Consider the following 22,143-nt stretch of genomic DNA (forward strand, 5'->3'; position numbering starts at 1 on the left):
AACACCACCTCCTCCATGATTTACGGTGGGAAATTCACATGCAGAGATCATCCGTTCAGCCTCACCGCGTCTCACAAAGACACGTCGGTTGGAACCAAAAATCTCCAATTTGGACTCCAGACCAAAGGACAGATTTCCACCGGTCTAATGTCCATTGCTCGTGTTTCTTGACCCAAGCAAGTCTCTTCTTCTTATTGGTGTCTTTTAGGAGTGGTTTCTTTGCAGTAATTTTACCATGAAGGCTCCTTCATGGTAACTGTTCATGGTAACTGTTCTCCTTTGAACAGTTTATGTTGAGATGTGTCTGTTACTTGAACTCTGTGAAGCATTTATTTGGGCTGAAATTTCTGAGGCTGGTAACTAATGAACTTATCCTCTGCAGCAGAGGTAACTCTGGGTCTTCCTGTGGCGGTCTTCATGAGAGCCAATTTTATCATAGCGCTTGATGGTTTTTGCGACAGCACTTGAAAAAATGTTCAATGTTCTTGTAATTTTCCGTATTGACTGACCTTCATGTCTTAAAGTAATGATGGACTGTCATTTCTCTTTGCTTATCTGAGCTGTTCTTGCCATAGTGTGGGCTTGGTCTTTTAAAAATAAAATGTATCTTTATTTATGTAGTCAGTTAAGAACAAATTCTTATTTTCAATTACGGCCTAGGAACAGTGGGTTAACTGCCTTGTTCAGGGGCAGAATGACAGATGTTTACCTTGTCAGCTCAGGGATTCAATCTTGCAATCTTTCGGTTACCAGTCCAAAGCTCTAACCACTAGGTTACCTGTTTTACCCTACCTTGCCACAACACAATGCATTAAAAAGGTCAAACGCATTAAGAAGGAAAGAAATTCCGCAAATTAACTTTTAAGAAGGCACACCTGTTAATTGAAATGCATTCCAGGGGACAACCTCATGAAGCTGGTTGAGAGAATGCCAAGGGTGTCCATTGCTCGTGCAAGTCTCTTCTTATTATTGGTGACCTTTTAGTAGTGGTTTCTTTGCAGAAAAGCTGTCATCAAGGCAAAGGGTGGCTATTTGAAGAATCTGTTTAACACTTTTTTGGTTACAACATTATTCCATATGTGTTATTTTATAGTTGTGAATTCTTCACTATTATTCTGCAATTTAGATAATAGTAAAAAATAAAGAAAAACCCTTGATTGAGTAGGTGTTTTAAAACTTTTGATTGGTAGTGTATGAAAATGTAGCTGCTTTGGTTTCAAATCAAATTGTATTTGTCACATGCGCCTAATACAACAGGTGTAGGTTATCTATTATCTATTCCTTACCGTGAAATGCTTTCTTGCAAGCCCTTAACCAACAATGCAGTTAAAGATATAGAGTTAAGAAAATATTTACTAAATAAACTAAAGTGTCAATGTAAATTGTCCAGGTGGCCATTTGATTCATTGTCTTATGGCTTGTGGGTAGAAGCTGTTTAAGGAGCCTTTTGGTCCTAAACTTGGCGCCCACGGTACCGCTTGCCGTGAGGTAGCAGAGAGAACAGTCTATGACTTGGGTGACTGGAGTCTTTGACAAAACATTTTGGGGGCCTTCCTCTGACACCGCCTAATATATAGGTCCTGAATATCAGGAAGATTGGCCCCAGTGATGTACTGGGCCATACGCACTACCCTCTGTAGCGCCTTATGGTCAGATGCTGAGCAGTTGCCATACCAGGTGGTGATGCAACCGGTCAGGGTGCTCTCGATGGTGCAGCTGTAGAACTGATTGAGGATCTGGGGACACATGCAAAATCTTTTCAGTCTCCCGAGGGGGAATAGGTGTTGTTGTGCCCTCTTCACAACTGTCTTGGTGTGTTTGGACCATGATAGTTTGTTGGTGATGTGAACACCAAGGAACTTGAAATTCTTCACCCGCTCCATTTCAGCCCCATCGACGTTAATGGGGGGCCCGTTTGGCCCACCTTTTCCTATAGTCCACGATCAGCTCCTTTCTAGACAGAAAGGTATGCCTACCAAATTGAGCCTACGCTACCCACTGAGCACAGACTGCAGTTCAACGTTTCGTTTTTACCTTCAATGTAGTGTCACTTTTGCCAGGCTAATAGCTAGCAGTTTCTGGGAACGAGACCATGCTCTAGAGATGTATTTGAGGCTAAGCTTTTCTGTTTGTCTCTCTGACTGAGACTGAACTCCTCAAGTAGAGGGCTATATTCCGTCACTGGGATGTGATGAGCTGTTGTAATTGACTGCAGTGGGTCAGTTTTCCTAAACTTTGCGGTGTTCAGTGAAGAGAGAAGTGTGATCAAATCAAATGTTTATTTGTCACATACACATGGTTAGCAGATGTTAATGCGAGTGTAGCGAAATGCTTGTGCTTCTAGCTCTGACAATGCAGTAATAACCAACGAGTAATCTAACCTAACAATTCCACAACTTCTACCTTATACACACAAGTGTAAAGGGATAAAGAATATGTACATAAAGATATATGAATGAGTGATGGTACAGAACGGCATAGCAAGATGCAGTAGATGGTATAGAGTACAGTATATACATTTGAGATGAGTATTGTAGGATATTTAAACATTATATTAAGTGGCTAGTGATACATTTTTTTACATACATTTACATCTATTTCCATTATTAAAGTGGCTGGAGTTGAGTCAGTATGTTGGCAGCAGCCACTCAATGTTAGTGGTGGCTGTTTAACAGTCTGATGGCCTTGAGATAGAAGCTGTTTTTCAGTCTCTCGGTCCCTGCTTTGATGCACCTGTACTGACCTCGCCTTCTGGATGATAGCGGGGTGAACAGGCAGTGGCTCGGGTGGTTGTTGTCCTTGATGATCTTTATGGCCTTCATGTGACATCGGGTGGTGTAGGTTTCCTGGAGGGCAGGTAATTTGCCCCCGGTGATGCGTTGTGCAGACCTCACTACCCTCTGGAGAGCCTTACGGTTGTGGGCATAGCAGTTGCCGTACCAGGCGGTGATACAGCCCGACAGGATGCTCTCGATTGTGCGTCTGTAGAAGTTTGTGAGTGCTTTTGGTGACAAGCCGAATTTCTTCAGCCTCCTGAGGTTGAAGAGGCGCTGCTGCGCCTTCTTGACAACGCTGTCTGCGTGGGTGGACCAATTCAGTTTGTCCGTGATGTGTATGCCGAGGAACTTAAAACTTACTACCCTCTCCACTACTGTCCCGTCGATGTGGATAGGGGGGTGCTCCCTCTGCTGTTTCCTGAAGTCCACAATCATCTCCTTTGTTTTGTTGACGTTGAGTGTGAGGTTATTTTCCTGACACCACACTTCGAGGGCCCTCACCTCCTCCCTGTAGGCCGTCTCATCGTTGTTGGTAATCAAGCCTACCACTGTAGTGTCGTCTGCAAACTTGATGATTGAGTTGGAGGCGTGCATGGCCACGCAGTCTTGGGTGAACAGGGAGTACAGGAGAGGGCTCAGAACGCACCCTTGTGGGGCCCCAGTGTTGAGGATCAGCGGGGTGGAGATGTTGCTACCTACCCTCACCACCTGGGGGCGGCCCGTCAGGAAATCCAGTACCCAGTTGCACAGGGCGGGGTCGAGACCCAGGGTACTATGGTGTTAAATGCTGAGCTGTAGTTGATGAACAACATTCTCACATAGGTATTCCTCTTGTCCAGATGGGTTAGGGCAGTGTGCAGTGTGGTTGCGATTGCGTCGTCTGTGAACCTATTGGGGCGGTAAGCAAATTGGAGTGTGTCTAGGGTGTCAAGTAGGGATGAGGTGATGTGGTCCTTGACTAGTCTCTCAAAGCACTTCCTGAGGACGGAAGTGAGTGCTAAAAAAAAATGTACGCTTTCAGTTTCGCGCAAATGCTGCCATCAATCCACGGTTTCTGGTTTGGAAATGTTTTAATCATTACTGTGGGTATAACATCACCGATGCACTTTCTAATGAACTCGCTCACCGAATCAGCGTATTCGTCAATGTTGTTGGACGCAATGCGGAACATATCCCAATCCATGTGATCGAAGCAGTCTTGAAGCGTTTAATCAGATTGGTCGGACCAGCGTTGAACAGACCTGAGCGCGGGACCTTCTTGTTTTAGTCTCTGTCTGTAGGCTGGAAGCAACAAAATGGAGTCGTGGTCAGCTTTTCCGAAAGGAGGGCGGGGGAGGGCCTTATATGCATCACGGAAGTTAGAATAACAATGATCCAGGGTTTTACCAGCCCTGGTAGCACAATCGATATGTTGATAGAATTTAGGGAGTCTTGTTTTCAGATTAGCCTTGTTAAAATCCCCAGCTACAATGAATGCAGCCTCAGGATATGTGGTTTCCAGTTTACATAGAGTCAAATGAAGTTCGTTCAGGGCCATTAATGTGTCTGCTTGGGGGGGTGGGGGGGGGGAATATATATGGCTGTGATTATAATCAAAGAGAATTCCCTTGGTAGATAATGCGGTCGACATTTGATTGTGAGGAATTCTAAGTCAGGTGAACAGAAGGACTTGAGTTCCTGTATGTTGTTATGATCACACCACGTCTCGTTAATCATAAGGCATACCCCTCCGCCCCTCTTCTTGCTTCTGTCGGCGCGATGCGTGAAGAAACCAGCTGGCTGCACCGACTCCGTTAGCATCTCTCGAGTGAGCCATGTTTCCGTGAAGCAAAGAACGTTACAGTCTCTGATGTCTCTCTGGAATGCTACCCTTGCTCGGATTTCATCAACCTTGTTGTCAAGAGACTGGACATTGGCGAGTAGTATGCTAGGGAGCGGTGCGCGATGTGCCCGTCTCCGGAGCCTGACCAAAAGACCGCTTCGTTTGCCCCTTTTACGGCCTCGTTGTTTTGGGTCGCCGGCTGGGATCTGATCCATTGTCCTGGGCGGAAGGCAAAACACAGGATCCGCTTCGGGAGAGACATATTCCTGGTCGTAATGATGATGAGTTGACGTTGCTCTTATATTCAATAGTTCCTCCCGACTGTATGTAATGAAATCTAAGATTACCTGGGGTACCAATGTAAGAAATAACACGTAAAAAAAACAAAATACTGCATAGTTTCCTAGGAACGCGAAGCGAGGCGTCCATCTCTGTCGGCGCCGGAAGTAGAATGAATTATGCCCACTCTCTTGTCTATCCTCTCCATCCACCCTGAAATGCCAGTGATAGTCAGTTTCCCCGCTATCACCAAGCAGGAAAGAACTCCACACTCTCCCTGTCTTCCCTCTAACTTTCTCCCCTTTCCACCCCAAAAGCGCTCATTAGATCAGGAGCTATTCTGAGACTCTTGAGCTGACAGCATTGAGGCCATGATCTTACACTCTCAATACAGGGCTAGTGAGTGTTAGAGCAAGCAGCACCACCCATAATACTACCGCCCATCACATAGTTATACCAGAACCATCGGAGCATTCTCCAACCACCCTATAACAACGTCACCTCTTTTGAACATTGAACATCTCACATTTTGTAATTCGAGCAAGTAACCGGGGTCGATAAGAATAGTTTGTTCTTGGTCGGTTTTCTTGTTTCCCACAATGTTTGCGTGGTTGCCACATGCAGGCTGACTCATTGCCTAGTCATTCAATTGACTTAAATTACCTCCTTTCATGGTCAACAATGAGCTCAGCTGTGGAGAGCGAAGAGGAGGGAAGCATGGCCTGCTGGGAGCTGTGCGTTTGTTACACGGGTGTATTACATTTCGTGAAACGTTCAGAACATTGCAGATATAAAGGTAGGCCTAACAAGTTGAGCCTATGCTACCCACTGAGCACAGACTGCAGTTCAACATTTTATATACATTTGATTGAGTTGTCAACTAACGTGAATTCAAAACAAAATCATTTAGGTAAAAATTTACGTTGATTACTTTTTGCAAATCCAGTCAGTTTTCCAAGTTGATTCAACATCATCAGATAGATTTTTTGGGGTCGAAATGACATGAAAACAACATTGATTCCAACCAGTTTTTGCCCAGTGGGTAATCTCTATTTCACCTAACAGACAGTCATATCCACTGTTTTTTGCCCAGTGGGTAATCTCTATTCCACATAACAGACAGTCATATCCACTGTTTTTTGCCCAGTGGGTAATCTCTATTCCACATAACAGACAGTCATATCCACTGTTTTTTTGCCCAGTGGGTAATCTCTATTTCACATAACAGACAGTCATATCCACTGTTTTTTGCCCAGTGGGTAATCTCTATTCCACATAACAGATAGTCATATCAACTGTTTTTTGCCCAGTTGGTAATCTCTATTCCACCTGACAGACAGTCATATCTGTTCTACACAATACAACGCTCTGTAACATCGCTCCCTTTTGAACAGACCCCAGGCCTCTAATTGGTTGTTATTGCGACTGCTAGTTACTTTGGGAGAGGGAGAGCAGTCTTCTGCTGTCTGTTCTCAGCTAGCTCCTCCTCCTCCTACAGCACATAGAGCTGAGGATACGCTACAACAGATAGCCATGTTTGAGGGAGGGAGTGTGTGGAGCAAGTCAACCATCAGTCACGTGACGTGAGCCACAGTGGAGTGGTAATTACTTCTACTAACTCCTGCAGTCTGAGGCTGGTCTAGAGTGGCCCCACCCAGCCTAAAGTCACACTGCTTTATTTGCTCTGTGGAGGCTTGTGAAATTGAGGAACACTTTAACAGAGCAAGAGAGCATTCCTCCCTTCTGTTTTGCTTTGCTTGTTTCTCCTCTCCTCTGGCTGAGAGTGATCTCAGTCTCCCTCTGCCTGTGCAGACAAGGCAGCTGTTGTCATGTGCTCTGGAATACTGTGCAGGTCTCTCTAATGACTGACTGTAGTATCTCTGTCTGCCCTCAGCACTGGGCCACCCAAATCAATGATTCAGTAACAGGAGGGATATAGAGTACATGCATGTGCGCACACACACTCTCACACACACACTCTCACACATTTACATTGTTCACATTTAACCCATCATATAGAAAAGCCAGGCCCTTCCACCTTGATATTTCTATTGATCTGATAACAGGCTTTTGGCTAGCATCAGATAACCCACTTGTGATTGGACGGTGCGAATGATTCATTCAGTCACAAGCTTATCTCAAAACTCTCGGACTAAGATAACATAATAGTTTGGTTGATCATGGCACTTTCAAGTTCTAACAGACAGTCATGGTGGATGGCATGCTGAATAGGAGAAAAGGGAAATTGAACAGAGAAGTGAGACAGGATTGTAGGGGTCATATCATATTCTGGCCTCTCTAAAAGGGACAGTTAATTTAAAAATCTAAATTTCTCAAGGCCCGTATTCACAAAACACTCATACATTTCATACACTCATACACTCCAGTCACCCACGTCATAGACTGTTCTCTCTGCTAGCGCACGGCAGCGGTACCGGAGTGCCAAGTCTAGGTCCAAAAGGCTCCTTAACAGCTTCTACCCCCAAGCCATAAGACTGCTGAACAATTCATCAGATTGCCACCCAGACTAGAGGTCAACCGATTAATCGGCATGGTCATAACAATCGGTAATCAGCATTTTTGGACGCCGATTACATTGCAATCCACGAGGAGACTGCGTGGCAGGCTGACCACCTGTTAGTCGAGTGCAGCAAGGAGCCAAGATAAGTTGCTAGCTAGCATTAAATGTATCTTATAAAAAAACAATCAATCTTAACATAATCACTAGTTAACTACACATGGTTGATGATATTACTAGTTTAACTAGCTTACTAGCTTATAGTTGCATATAATCAATGCGCTGCCTGCTAATTTATCATCGAATCACAGCCCACTTCGCCAAACGTGTAATGATTTACCAAGAACGCATTCGTGAAAAAAGCACAATAGTTGCACCAATGTACCTAACTATAAAAATCAATGCCTTTCTTAAAATCAATTCACAAGTCTATTTTTTTAAACCTGCATATTTAGTTAAGAGAAATTCATGTTAGCAGGCAATATTAACTAGGGAAATTGTGTCACTTCTCTTGCATTCAGTGTTTTATTTTTATGTAATTTTTTTTTAACCTTTATTTAACTAGGCAAGTCAGTTAAGAACAAATTCTTATTTTCAATGACGGCCTAGGAACAGTGGGTTAACTGCCTGTTCAGGGGCAGAATGACAGATTTTTACCTTGTCAGCTCAGGGATTTGAACTTGCAACCTTTTGGTTACTAGTCCAACTCTCTAACCCACTGGTAAGTGTTCATCCTTTTAATAAACTGAACTGAACACTAAATAAAAAGTAACAAAAGAGAACAAATGAAACAGCTCCGTCAGGTGCAACAGACACAAACAGAAAACAATCACCCACAACTCAAAATTGAAACCCGGCTACCTAAGTATGGTTCTCAATCAGGGACAACGATTGACAGCTACCTCTAATTGAGAACCATACCAGGCCAAACACAGAAATCCCAAATCATAGAAAAAAGAACATAGACAACCCACCCAACTCACGCCCTGACCATACTAAACAAAGACATAACAAAAGAACTAAGGACAGAACGTGACATCTATGATTTGATAGAGCAGTCTGACTGAGCGGTGGTAGGCAGCAGTAGGCTCGTAAGCATTCATTCAAACAGCACTTTCCTACGTTTGCCAGCAGCTCTTTCGCAATGCTTGAAGCACAGCGCTGTTTATGACTTCAAGCCTATCAACTCCCGAGATTAGGCTGGCAATACTATAGTGCCTATAAGAACATCCAATAGTCAAAGATATATGAAATACAAATGGTATGGAGAGACATAATCCTATAAATTCCTATAATAACTACAACCTAAAACTTCTTACCTGGGAATATTGAAGACTCATGTTAAAAGGAGCCACCAGCTTTCATATGTTCTGAGCAAGGAACTTTAAATGTTAGCTTTTTTACATGGCACATAATTGCACTTTTACCTACTTCTCCAACACTGTGTTTTTGCATTATTTAAACCAACATGTTTCATTTATCTGAGACTAAATTGATTTTATTTATGTATTATAAGGTCCACACCTGTTGTATTCGGCGCATGTGACAAATAAAATTTGATTTGATTTACATTTTAAGCGATTGATTTTGACTTTGAAGTGAACTGTCCCTTTAAGTCTAGAAGGGAGCATTGGAGTTGGGCAGTACCAATGATGTCATAGACTGTATCCTGCATAGAATGAAATGTGCCTAAAATAAATATACTTTATCTCTATGCAGCCAGGACTGGGCTCCCATATGAACATGACCTGTAGATGCCTACGTTCTTCACTGGGCTCCCATATGAACTTGACCTGTAGATGTTTACATTGTTCCCAGAGAAGCAGAGAGAGGAGATTCTGCCTAGTCCAGGTTTATGTGTGCTGTCTGCTCCGTGTGTGGTCCCTATCCTGTCTCACTGCTTTTTGCGCAGAGTCACCTAGCAGACCGAGCTGTCAGAGTTGTCACTGTGCCCACTGAGAGGGGTTAATGTGGTGCCTGGAATGGAAGCACCCCCCCATTTACCCACACCAGGAGGTCCATTCCCCTAGGAGGGGGCAAGTGTCCCCTCACCCCCTTGTCCCATTATTCCTTTCCACTCCCCCTTTCTCTCATCTGAGCTTTATGTTATGAGCAGACTGGGAAGAAACAAGCAACTTTTAATCACAAATTTGGGAAACGAACACTGGGTATGTACATAGTCAATGGTAGGCTTCGATGGGACTCCTATGGTAGGTACATATATAGCTCATCTCTTGGCAGTAGTACTGTAGACTACTTTATCACTGACCTCAACCCAGAGTCTCTTAGAGCGTTCAGTCATGAGGCATCAAAGCCAAAGGAACTGAATAATATTAAGAAATGCTACAGTATTCCTCTCCTCTCCTAATTTGAACCCCACACATCTTCCCTCTCTCACCCCCCTCTCAGAGACACAATTGGACCAGGAATGCACTTGGTCAGACATTTCAAGGCAAACAGGCCCCACCCTGCAACAGTAGAGAAAGAAAGGGAGGGGGGGGGGGCTTTCTAAGTACTGGGGGGGGGGGGTTCAATGTAAATAGTCTGGGTTAGAGGTCGACCGATTATGATTATGAGGTCGACCACTTCTGAGTTTATGTAAAAACATTGGCTTCTGTCATGATTCCTGAAATCATGTTTGTTATCCGTCATGAGATTCTGCAACCTGATCTAAGTACATGAAATGGTTGTAGAATTGAACAGTAATATGTTTGTCATTGTGCGAAGGAAATGTGTTTTCCAGACAGCAGAAACACACCCAACACATTTTGGGAAAAGCACAGGGTCTAACGCAGTGCAACGCCCCTGGCTGGAATTATATAGTGGTTATTATGTAGGGGTTATTCTCTAGGGGTTATTATGTAGGGATTGTTATGTAGGGGTTGTTATGTAGGGGTTGTTATGTAGGGATTGTTATTTAGGGGTTATTATTTAGGGGTTATTATTTAGGGGTTATTATTTAGGGGTTAAGTGCCTTGCTCAAGGACACAACATTGCTGGATGGTAGTTATGATCTGACACCAGCAGAAATGGTGGTCGTGACACTTTACATAATGTTGAACATCGTACTGGTATAACCTATAGGAGGCAGGCAGATATAATCACACACATTTAACATGAATATAGGTACTCATCAAGGAGACAGGCAGCTATAATCACACACAGTTTCAAGGGAGTGCAAGAGTGACAATGTGAAGCCGGGTGATGCATGTATTGGAAAGCGTGGTGCATTTTTCAGTCTGCTCAGTGCTACTCTTGATTGTACTTTGGAAGACTGTGAGAGGACCTGTTAAGCAGGCAGGCGGTTGGGGCCCTTTGAGCCAAGCAGGCAGGCGGTTGGGGCCCTCTGAGCCAAGCAGGCAGGCGGTTGGGGCCCTCAGAGCCAAGCAGGCAGGCGGTTGGGGCCCTCTGAGCCAAGCAGGCAGGCGGTTGGGGCCCTCTGAGCCAAGCAGGCAGGCGGTTGGGGCCCTCTGAGCCAAGCAGGCAGGCGGTTGGGGCCCTCTGAGCCAACAAGGAACCAAGGATCTGAATGATCCACTGGAACCAGCAGTCTTGTCATGGGAGCAAGCAGAGAGTCAGGCCCATGGCTGTCTCCTAGATCCTTTTCACACTTTGGTGCTGACACGAACAGTACTGTGCTGGCTGGGATATTTTTCTTACACACACACACACTTGGCTCCTAATGACTGTTTACTGACATGTTCCTCTCTCTCCTCTCTCTCAGGCAGGCGTAGATGCTCCAGACGCAGCAGGCCCCAGGAAGAGGCTGCCTCCATCCATCTGTGCGGCTCTTCTCTGATTCCTGGGTCTCTCAGTCTCACTTTGCACCACACCTTAACAGGGACCACAGAGAAAAGAAACAGGAGTGAGGAGGCCACTGGATATTCTCAAGAAGGGAAGCCATTTTGTTTTAACCCTCAGTATCACGGACCTTTCAACCTTTGGTTCAATCTCGTGGTTTCCTTGTGATTGGACACTCCCTAGAGGGGTAGGAAATCACCCTCCCCGTCTGTCCGTCTGCGTCCTACCTTCGGACCTCCATCACTATGGCGACCTCGGTGCAGCCCAACGAGTTGGTGTTTGAGTTCGCTAGCAATGGGATGGATGAGATAAACCAGGTACCTATCATTACATTGGGGTTTAGTAGTAGTCGATATCAGTAGTGTTATCATGATGTACCACAACCAACAATATAGAAAACTTCAAGATGGAATTTGCAGTAGGGGGAAACGACACCACTGGCCACCTCACCACCATTGTTATAGTTTTTGCTGCTGAGCTGAGGTGCATCACGCAACATGGTAAAAAAAAAACTTGCACTACATATTGTGCTCTTCTAACACGCGTGCAATAATGTCTGAGGGGGGAAAACGGTGTTCGTTGTTTGCAGTAACTTCTTTGTTGTTGTAATATCGCATCGGATGTGCCTGATTCACCATGAAGGATTCCTGCACGTCACTCTAAGTAACATAATACAAATTTATTTTTGGACTGTCTTTTATTTACATTTATGAATGTGTTATTCAGTGCATTTCTATGGGCTATAGAAGTAAAGGCCAAATTCAATATTTTTTCAACTAATTGTAAATGTAAAGGGGTATAACATTTTAAAATCAAATAGCTAAATGATCCATGGTATGATCATCTTGAAATAATTCCAAATGTTCACTTAGTATGGAGAGATGGAGAGAAGGAGTGGAGTATGAAGGGATGGCAAGGAGAGGGCTGGGATATGGAGTGTGGGCTGTTGGGAGGACAGAGTCGGAAAGTGTGAGAGACCTGGAGTTGTGACTCTTTTAGTGTGCGTGGGAGGAGAGGGTTGGTCTTTGCCAGGACCCAGTCAATTTACAGCACAAAATGTACGGTTTGTATGTGTAAGTGCACTTCAGTGCCCAGGTGTGTTTATCTTACCTCCACATCTTTGTCTGAATTCTGTGGAACAGGTTTGTGTGTGTGTGTGTGCCCGATGTTTGTGCCGTGTGTGTGTGTCTGCGTTTTGTATTTGTGTAGATGTGGATGGATGAGTTGTCGCTGGATACTCTTGCCTGAATGTCCTGGTTCATGCCTAACCAGACATACCTGTTGTGTGGAAATAACACAGGCCTCCTCTAGGGTTTCTCCCTGCTCAGAGGATTACATTGCCTGTCCACCTGGTAGCTTGAAAAAAGCTCTTAAACGTAACTTATATATATTTAGTGCTAACACTAATGAAGGTGTCCATTTTGTTTTTGCCGGAGCTAGCTAGTCTGAAGGATTTATCTTTCCATATGGGGGCTGTTGGAATCGGAGAAAGCAACAGCTAGCCTAGCTTGCTGGACAGTAATGACTAGCCTTCTTATATTGGATTTCACAGTCAATAAGTAGCTCCCTGAATCAGAGCCACAGTGTAATGATTTCATAATGATGTTTAGCTCAGTTTAGTGTCTGAAAGCTGCTATTAGAGTTCTATGGCAGCCTGCTATTAGAGTTATATGGCAGCTTGCTGTGAGAGTTCTATGGCAGCCTGCTATGAGAGTTCTACGGCAGCCTGCTAGTAGAGTTCTATGGCAGCCTGCTAGTAGTGTTCTATGGCAGCCTGCTGTGGTCATACACTTACATTATTTACACCCACTCTCGCATTTAACTGAACAGTCATTCAAGTACAGAACTCCATAAGGTCTAGTCTCTCAAAAACACACCCCGTTTTAATTATTTCAGTTATCTGTGGTGTGGCAATGTTTGCCATTCACTTCCTCTATCAGCCCCATTAGGGGATGTTGAAAATAGGTAGGTGGGGCTAACAACGGCGTCATAGGCAGGTAAAGCAGAACCGAGTTGATTATAGGGGAACCTCTCACACACAGGGGCTTGCGTTCATAGCCGAAACTGGGAACTTGGAGATGAAAATCACCTAGTGATCGTTATCTCTCTGGTTTCCCTAGAGGCAGCCATTATGGCTCTTGTGTAATTAGTTCTAAATTACATACTCTGTTTTACACCTTTAATTAGCTTAGAGTGTCTCTTGACTCCTTCTGTTCAACATGATACTGGTCCACCATGTTTTCGTGATACCGGGCCGCCATGCTTTCATGATACTGGGCCCCCATGCTTTCATGGTACTGGGCCGCCACGTTTTCATGGTACTGGGCTGCCACGTTTTCATGGTACTGGGCCGTCACGCCTTCATGGTACTGGGTCGCCACGCTTTCATGGTACTGGGCCGCCACGTTTTCATGGTACTGGGCCGTTTCTTTTTCTTGATACTGGGCGGCCATGTTTTCATGGTACTGGGTCGCCACGTTTTCATGGTACTGGGCGGCCACACTTTCATGGTACTGGGTCGCCACGGCTTCATGGTACTGGGCCGCCACGCTTTCATGGTACTGGGCCACTATGTTTTCATGATACCGGGCCGTTTCTTTTTCTTAATAGTGGGCGGCCATGTTTTGATACTAGGCCGCCATGTTTTCATTTGTGGGGTGTATCACAACGGAGATTCACTAAGTTAGCCATTCTACAGATATAGCTCTTTTGCTACGAAACTGGAGCTGACATGGGTTATTGAGAATATCAAGTGCATCTTGTTTCCATTGATCATCCTTGAGATGTTTATACTAGAGGTCGACCGATTATGATTTTTCAACACTGATACTGATTATTTGAGGACCAAAAACGCTGATACCGATTAATCGGCCGATTAAAAAAACTAATGCATTTGTAATAATAACAATTACAACAATACTGAATTAACACTTATTTTAACTTAATATAATAAATCAATATAATCAATTTAGTCTCAAGTAGATAATGAAACATGTTCAATTTGGTTTAAATAATGCAAAAACAAAGTGTTGGAGAAGAACGTAAAAGTGCAATATGTGCTATGTAAGAAAGCTAACGTTTCAGTTCCTTGCTCAGAACATGAGAACATATGAAAGCTGGTGGTTCCTTTTAACATGAGTCTTCAATATTCCCAGGTTGTCATGTACTGTCATGTTGTCTTGTCTCTGTCCTTTCCCTTCACCCTGTCTCCCTCTGCTGGTCGTGTTAGGTTACCTTTTCTCCCCCGCTTTCCCCCAGCTGTCCCTTGTCTCCTCTAACTACCCATTCACCCCGTTCCCCACCTGTTCCCTTTTTCCCTCTGATTAGGTCCCTATATCTCTCTCTGTTTCTGCTCCTGTCCTTGTCGGATTCTTGTTTGTTTGTGTCATTCATGCCTGAACCAGACTGTCGTCATGTTTGCTGTAACCTTGTCCTGTCCTGTCGGAATCTGCCGGTCCATCTGAGCCTACCTATGTTTGGTAATTAAAGAAGCTCTGTTTAAGTTGATTCGCTTTTGGGTCCTCATTCACGCACCGTAACAGAAGAATCCGACCAAGAATGGACCCAGCGACTTCGGATCCTCTCCACTCAGCCGTCGAGATCCAGGGAGCGATGCTAGGCAGACACAAGCAGGAATTGTCTGCTGCTCGACATGCCGTTGAGACCCTGGCCACCCAAGTCTCCAACCTCACAGAACAGGTTCACCATCTCCGCCTCGATCCACCGGCCACTTCCAGGGCTTTCGAATCTCCGGAGCCCAGAATCAATAACCCGCCGTGTTACTCTGGGGAGCCCACTGAATGCCGCTCGTTCCTCACCCAGTGTGATATTGTGTTTTCTCTCCAGCCCAACACTTACTCCAGGAGCACTGCTCGTGTCGCCTACGTCATATCTCTCCTTATTGGACGGGCTCGTGAGTGGGGCACGGCAATCTGGGAGGCAAGGGCTGAGTGTACTAACCAGTATCAAGACTTTAAGGAGGAGATGATACGGGTTTTTGATCGATCTGTTTTTGGGGAGGAGGCTTCCAGGGCCCTGTCTTCCCTATGTCAAGGCAATCGATCCATAACAGACTACTCTATTGAGTTTCGCACTCTTGCTGTCTCCAGTGGCTGGAACGAGCCGGCCTTGCTCGCTCGTCTTCTGGAGGGTTTCCGCGCAGAGGTAAAGGATGAGATTCTCTCCCGGGAGGTTCCTTCCAGCGTGGATTCCTTGATTGAACTCGCTATTCGCATTGAGCGACGGGTTGATCTTCGTCACCGAGCTCGTGGAAAGGAGCTCGCGCTCTCCGTCGCCTCCCTCTCCGCATCACTACCATCTTCCTCTGCCGGCTCGGGTGCTGAGTCCATGCAGCTGGGAGGTGTCCGCATCTCGACTGAGGAGAGGGAACGGAGAATCACCAACCGCCTCTGTCTCTATTGCGGTTCCGCTGGTCATTTTGTCACTTCATGTCCAGTAAAAGGCCAGAGCTCGTCAGTAAGCGGAGGGCTACTGGTGAGCGCTACTACTCCTGTCTCTCCTTCAAGATCCTGCACTACCTTGTCGGTCCATCTACGCTGGACCGGTTCGTCAGCTTCCTGCAGTGCCTTAATAGACTCTGGGGCGGAGGGCTGTTTTATGGACGAGACCTGGGCTCGGGAACATGACATTCCTCTCAGACAGTTAAAGGAGCCCACGGCCTTGTTCGCCCTGGATGGTAGTCCTCTCCCCAGGATTCAGCGTGAGACGCTACCTTTAACCCTCACTGTTTCTGGTAATCATAGTGAAACCATTTCTTTTTTAATTTTTCGTTCACCTTTTACACCTGTTGTTTTGGGCCATCCCTGGCTAGTTTGTCATAATCCTTCCATTAATTGGTCTAGTAATTCTATCCTCTCCTGGAACGTCTCTTGTCATGTGAAATGTTTAATGTCTGCTATCCCTCCTGTTTCCTCTGTCTCTTCTTCACAGGAGGAGCCTGGTGATTTGACAGGGGTGCCGGAGGAATATCACGATCTGCGCACGGTGTTCAGTCGGTCCAGGGCCACCTCTCTTCCTCCACACCGGTCGTATGATTGTAGTATTGATCTCCTTCCGGGAACCACCCCCCCCCGGGGTAGACTATACTCTCTGTCGGCTCCCGAACGTAAGGCTCTCGAAGATTATTTGTCTGTAGCTCTTGACGCCGGTACCATAGTCCCCTCCTCCTCTCCCGCCGGAGCGGGGTTTTTTTTTGTCAAGAAGAAGGACGGGTCTCTGCGCCCCTGCATAGATTATCGAGGGCTGAATGACATAACAGTGAAGAATCGTTATCCGCTTCCTCTTATGTCTTCAGCCTTCGAGATCCTGCAGGGAGCCAGGTTTTTCACTAAGTTGGACCTTCGTAACGCTTACCATCTCGTGCGCATCAGGGAGGGGGACGAGTGGAAGACGGCGTTTAACACTCCGTTAGGGCACTTTGAATACCGGGTTCTTCCTTTCGGCCTCGCTAACGCTCCAGCTGTCTTTCAGGCATTAGTCAATGATGTCCTGAGAGACATGCTGAACATCTTTGTTTTCGTTTACCTTGACGATATCCTGATTTTTTCACCGTCACTCCAGATTCATGTTCAGCACGTTCGACGTGTCCTCCAGCGCCTTTTAGAGAATTGTCTTTTTGTGAAGGCTGAGAAGTGCACTTTTCATGCCTCCTCCGTCACATTTCTCGGTTCTGTTATTTCCGCTGAAGGCATTAAGATGGATCCCGCTAAGGTCCAAGCTGTCATTGATTGGCCCGTCCCTAAGTCACGCGTCGAGCTGCAGCGCTTTCTCGGCTTCGCGAACTTCTATCGTCGTTTCATCCGTAATTTCGGTCAGGTGGCAGCTCCTCTCACAGCCCTTACTTCTGTCAAGACGTGCTTTAAGTGGTCCGTTTCCGCCCAGGGAGCTTTTGATCTCCTCAAGAATCGTTTTACATCCGCTCCTATCCTTGTTACACCTGACGTCTCTAGACAGTTCGTTGTCGAGGTTGACGCGTCAGAGGTGGGAGTGGGAGCCATCCTTTCTCAGCGCTCCCTCTCTGACGACAAGGTCCACCCATGCGCGTATTTTTCTCATCGCCTGTCGCCGTCGGAACGTAACTATGATGTGGGTAACCGCGAACTGCTCGCCATCCGGTTAGCCCTAGGCGAATGGCGACAGTGGTTGGAGGGGGCGACCGTTCCTTTTGTCGTTTGGACTGACCATAGGAACCTTGAGTACATCCGTTCTGCCAAACGACTTAATGCGCGTCAGGCGCGTTGGGCGCTGTTTTTCGCTCGTTTCGAGTTCGTGATTTCTTATCGTCCGGGCTCTAAGAACACCAAGCCTGATGCTTTGTCTCGTCTCTTCAGTTCTTCAGTAGCCTCCACTGACCCCGAGGGGATTCTCCCTGAGGGGCGTGTTGTCGGGTTGACTGTCTGGGGAATTGAGAGGCAGGTAAAGCAAGCACTCACTCAAACTCCGTCGCCGCGCGCTTGTCCTAGGAACCTTCTTTTCGTTCCCGTTCCTACTCGTCTGGCCGTTCTTCAGTGGGCTCACTCTGCCAAGTTAGCCGGCCACCCTGGCGTTCGGGGTACGCTTGCTTCCATTCGCCAGCGTTTCTGGTGGCCCACCCGGGAGCATGACACGCGTCGTTTCGTGGCTGCTTGTTCGGTCTGCGCGCAGACTAAGTCCGGTAACTCTCCTCCTGCCGGCCGTCTCAGGCCGCTTCCTATTCCCTCTCGACCGTGGTCTCACATCGCCTTAGATTTTGTCACCGGACTGCCTTCGTCAGCGGGGAAGACTGTTATTCTTACGGTTGTCGATAGGTTCTCTAAGGCGGCTCATTTCATTCCCCTTGCTAAGCTTCCTTCTGCTAAAGAGACGGCACAAATCATCATCGAGAATGTTTTCAGAATTCATGGCCTTCCGTCAGACGTCGTTTCGGACAGAGGTCCGCAATTCACGTCTCAATTTTGGAGGGAGTTTTGCCGTTTGATTGGGGCTTCCGTCAGTCTCTCTTCCGGCTTTCACCCCCAGTCTAACGGTCAAGCAGAACGGGCCAATCAGACTATTGGTCGCATCTTACGCAGTCTTTCTTTTCGCAACCCTGCGTCTTGGTCAGAACAGCTCCCCTGGGCAGAATACGCCCACAACTCGCTTCCTTCGTCTGCGACCGGGCTATCTCCTTTTCAGAGTAGCCTCGGGTACCAGCCTCCGTTGTTCTCATCTCAGTTCGCCGAGTCCAGCGTCCCCTCCGCTCAGGCTTTTGTCCAACGTTGCGAGCGCACCTGGAAGAGGGTCAGGTCTGCACTTTGCCGTTATAGGGCGCAGACTGTGAGAGCTGCTAATAAGCGTAGAACTAAGAGCCCTAGATATTGTCGCGGTCAGAGAGTTTGGCTCTCCACTCAGAACCTTCCCCTTAAGACGGCTTCTCGCAAGTTGACCCCGCGGTTCATTGGTCCATTCCGTATCTCTCAGGTCATTAATCCTGTCGCAGTGCGACTTCTTCTTCCGCGATATCTTCGTCGCGTCCACCCGGTCTTCCATGTCTCCTGTGTTAAGCCCGTTCTTCGCGCCCCCGCTCGTCTTCCCCCCCCCCCCCCCCATCCTTGTCGAGGGCGCACCTATCTACAGGGTCCGTAAGATCTTGGACATGCGTCCTCGGGGCCGTGGTCATCAGTACCTAGTTGACTGGGAGGGGTACGGTCCTGAGGAGAGGAGTTGGGTTCCCTCTCGGGACGTGCTGGACCGTGCGCTGATTGATGATTTCCTCCGTTGCCGCCAGGTTTCCTCCTCGAGTGCGCCAGGAGGCGCTCGGTGAGTGGGGGGGTACTGTCATGTACTGTCATGTTGTCTTGTCTCTGTCCTTTCCCTTCACCCTGTCTCCCTCTGCTGGTCGTGTTAGGTTACCTTTTCTCCCCCGCTTTCCCCCAGCTGTCCCTTGTCTCCTCTAACTACCCATTCACCCCGTTCCCCACCTGTTCCCTTTTTCCCTCTGATTAGGTCCCTATATCTCTCTCTGTTTCTGCTCCTGTCCTTGTCGGATTCTTGTTTGTTTGTGTCATTCATGCCTGAACCAGACTGTCGTCATGTTTGCTGTAACCTTGTCCTGTCCTGTCGGAATCTGCCGGTCCATCTGAGCCTACCTATGTTTGGTAATTAAAGAAGCTCTGTTTAAGTTGATTCGCTTTTGGGTCCTCATTCACGCACCGTAACACAGGTAAGAAGTTTTAGGTTGTAGTTATTATAGGACTATTTCCCTCTATACCATTTGTATTTCATTAACCTTTGACTATTGGATGTTCTTATAGGCACTTTAGTATTGCCAGTGTAACAGTATAGCCTCCGTCCCTCTCCTCGCTCCTCCCTGGGCTCGAACCAGCAACACAAGGACAACAGCCACGACATCGAAGCAGCGCTACCCATGCAGAGCAAGGGGAACAACCACTCCAAGGCTCAGAGCGAGTGAAGTTTGAAACGCTATTAACGCGCGCTAACTAGTCAACCATTTCACTTCGGTCACACCAGCCTCATCTCGGGAGTTGATAGGTTTGAAGTCATAAACTGCGCAATGCTTGATGCACAAGGAAGAGCTGCTGGCAAAACACACGAAAGTGCTGTTTGAATGAATGTTTACTCGCCTGCTTCTGCCTACCACCGCTCAGTCAGATACTTAGATGCTTGTATGCTCAGTCAGATTATATTATATGGTTATATCTAGTAATATCATCAACCATGTGCAGTTACTGTAACTAGTGATTATGATTGATTGTTTTTTAAAAGATAAGTTTAATGCTAGCTAGCAACTTACCTTGGTTTACTGCATTTGCGTAACAGGCAATCTCCTTGTGGAGTGCAACGAGAGAGAGGCAGGTCGTTATTGCGTTGGACTAGTTAACTGTAAGATTGCAAGATTGAATCCCCCGAGCTGACAAGGTGAAAATCTGTCGTTCTGCCCCTGAACGAGCCAGTTAACCCACCGTTCCTAGGCCGTCATTGAAAATAAGTATGTTCTTAACTGACTTGTCTAGTTAAATAAAGATTGAATAAAGGTGTAAAAATAAAAAATAAATGATAAATGGGCGCCCAAAAGTACCGATTTCCGATTGTTATGAAAACTTGAAATCGGCCCTAATTAATCGGCCATTCCGATTAATCGGTCGACCTCTAGTTTATACTACTTGATTGGAGTCCACCTGTGGACAACTCAGTTGACGGGACATGATTTGGAAGGGCACACACCTGTCTATATAAGGTCCCACAGTTGACAATGCATGTCAGAACCAAACCAAGCCATGAGGTCGAAGGAATTGTCTGTAGAGCTCCGAGACAGGATTGTGTCAAGGCACAGATCTGGGGAAGGGTACCAAAACATTTCTGCAGCATTGAAGGTGGCCTCCATCATTCTTAATAATTAAGAATGATGGAGGCCACCTTCAATGCTGCAGAAATGTTTTGGTACCCTTCCCCAGATCTGTGCCTTGACACAATCCTGTCTCGGAGCTCTACAGACAATTCCTTCGACCTCATGGCTTGGTTTGGTTCTGACATGCATTGTCAACTGTGGGACCTTATATAGACAGGTGTGTGCCCTTCCAAATCATGTCCCGTCAACTGAGTTGTCCACAGGTGGACTCCAATCAAGTAGTATAAACTAGAGGTCGACCGATTAATCGGAATGGCCGATTAATTAGGGCCGATTTCAAGTTTTCATAACAATCGGAAATCGGTACTTTTGGGCGCCCATTTATCATTTATTTTTTATTTTTACACCTTTATTCAATCTTTATTTAACTAGACAAGTCAGTTAAGAACATACTTATTTTCAATGACGGCCTAGGAACGGTGGGTTAACTGGCTCGTTCAGGGGCAGAACGACAGATTTTCACCTTGTCAGCTCGGGGGATTCAATCTTGCAATCTTACAGTTAACTAGTCCAACGCAATAACGACCTGCCTCTCTCTCGTTGCACTCCACAAGGAGATTGCCTGTTACGCAAATGCAGTAAACCAAGGTAAGTTGCTAGCTAGCATTAAACTTATCTTTTAAAAAACAATCAATCATAATCACTAGTTACAGTAACTGCACATGGTTGATGATATTACTAGATATAACCATATAATATAATCTGACTGAGCATACAAGCATCTAAGTATCTGACTGAGCGGTGGTAGGCAGAAGCAGGCGAGTAAACATTCATTCAAACAGCACTTTCGTGTGTTTTGCCAGCAGCTCTTCTCTCTCTCTCTCGATCCTGACAAGTCTCCCAGTCCCTGCTACTGAAAAACATCCCCACAGCATGATGCTGCCACCATGCTTCACTGTAGGGATGGTGCCAGCTATCCTCCAGACGTGACACTTGACATTCAGGCCAAAGAGTTCAATCTTGGTTTCATCAGACCAGAGAATCTTGTTTCTCATGGTCTGAGAGTCCTTTAGGTGCCTTTTAGCAAACTCCAAGTGGGCCTTTTACTGAGGAGTGGCTTCTGTCTGGCCACTCTACCATAAAGGCCTGATTGGTGGAATGCTGCAGAGATGGTTGTCCTTCTGGAAGGTTATCACATCTCCACAGAGGAACTCTGGAGCTCTGTCAGAGTGACCATCGGGTTCTTGGTCACCTCCCTGACCAAGGCCATTTTCCCCCAATTGCTCAGTTTGGCCGGGTGGACAGCTCTAGGAAGAGTCTTGGTGGTTCCAAACTTATTCCATTTAGTATTTTATTTGAATCTGGCGCTCTGCATTTTCCCTGGCAATTGGCCAGTTGAGACATTTGCATCCCGCCTATCCCTAAGAGGTTATATCCTCTTAGGGATAGGCGGGATGCAAATGTCTCAACTGGCCAATTGCCAGGGAAAATGCAGAGCGCCAGATTCAAATAAAATACTAAATGGAATAAGTTTGGAACCACCAAGACTCTTCCTAGAGCTGTCCACCCGGCCAAACTGAGCAATTGGGGGAAAATGGCC

At 46.3% G+C, this 22,143-nt stretch overlaps 1 protein-coding gene across 3 annotated transcripts in view; it reads left to right on the plus strand.

Annotated features, from left to right (window-relative positions):
* Positions 1 to 22,143, plus strand: part of LOC139366398 (E74-like ETS transcription factor 1) — an 84,568-nt gene that overhangs the window by 45,942 nt on the left and 16,483 nt on the right. For 2 of the 3 annotated variants that reach the window (XM_071103845.1, XM_071103844.1), the window contains exon 2: positions 11,121 to 11,514. In XM_071103845.1, the coding sequence (XP_070959946.1) occupies positions 11,443 to 11,514 (72 nt within the window). In that variant the 5' untranslated portion in view covers positions 11,121 to 11,442. Of the gene's footprint in view, positions 1 to 11,120; positions 11,515 to 22,143 lie in introns of those variants that run through there. The other variant, XM_071103843.1, reaches the window with a different exon arrangement.

Source organism: Oncorhynchus clarkii, chromosome 14, assembly GCF_045791955.1.
Source record: "Oncorhynchus clarkii lewisi isolate Uvic-CL-2024 chromosome 14, UVic_Ocla_1.0, whole genome shotgun sequence".
Classification (NCBI taxonomy): Eukaryota; Metazoa; Chordata; class Actinopteri; order Salmoniformes; family Salmonidae; genus Oncorhynchus; species Oncorhynchus clarkii.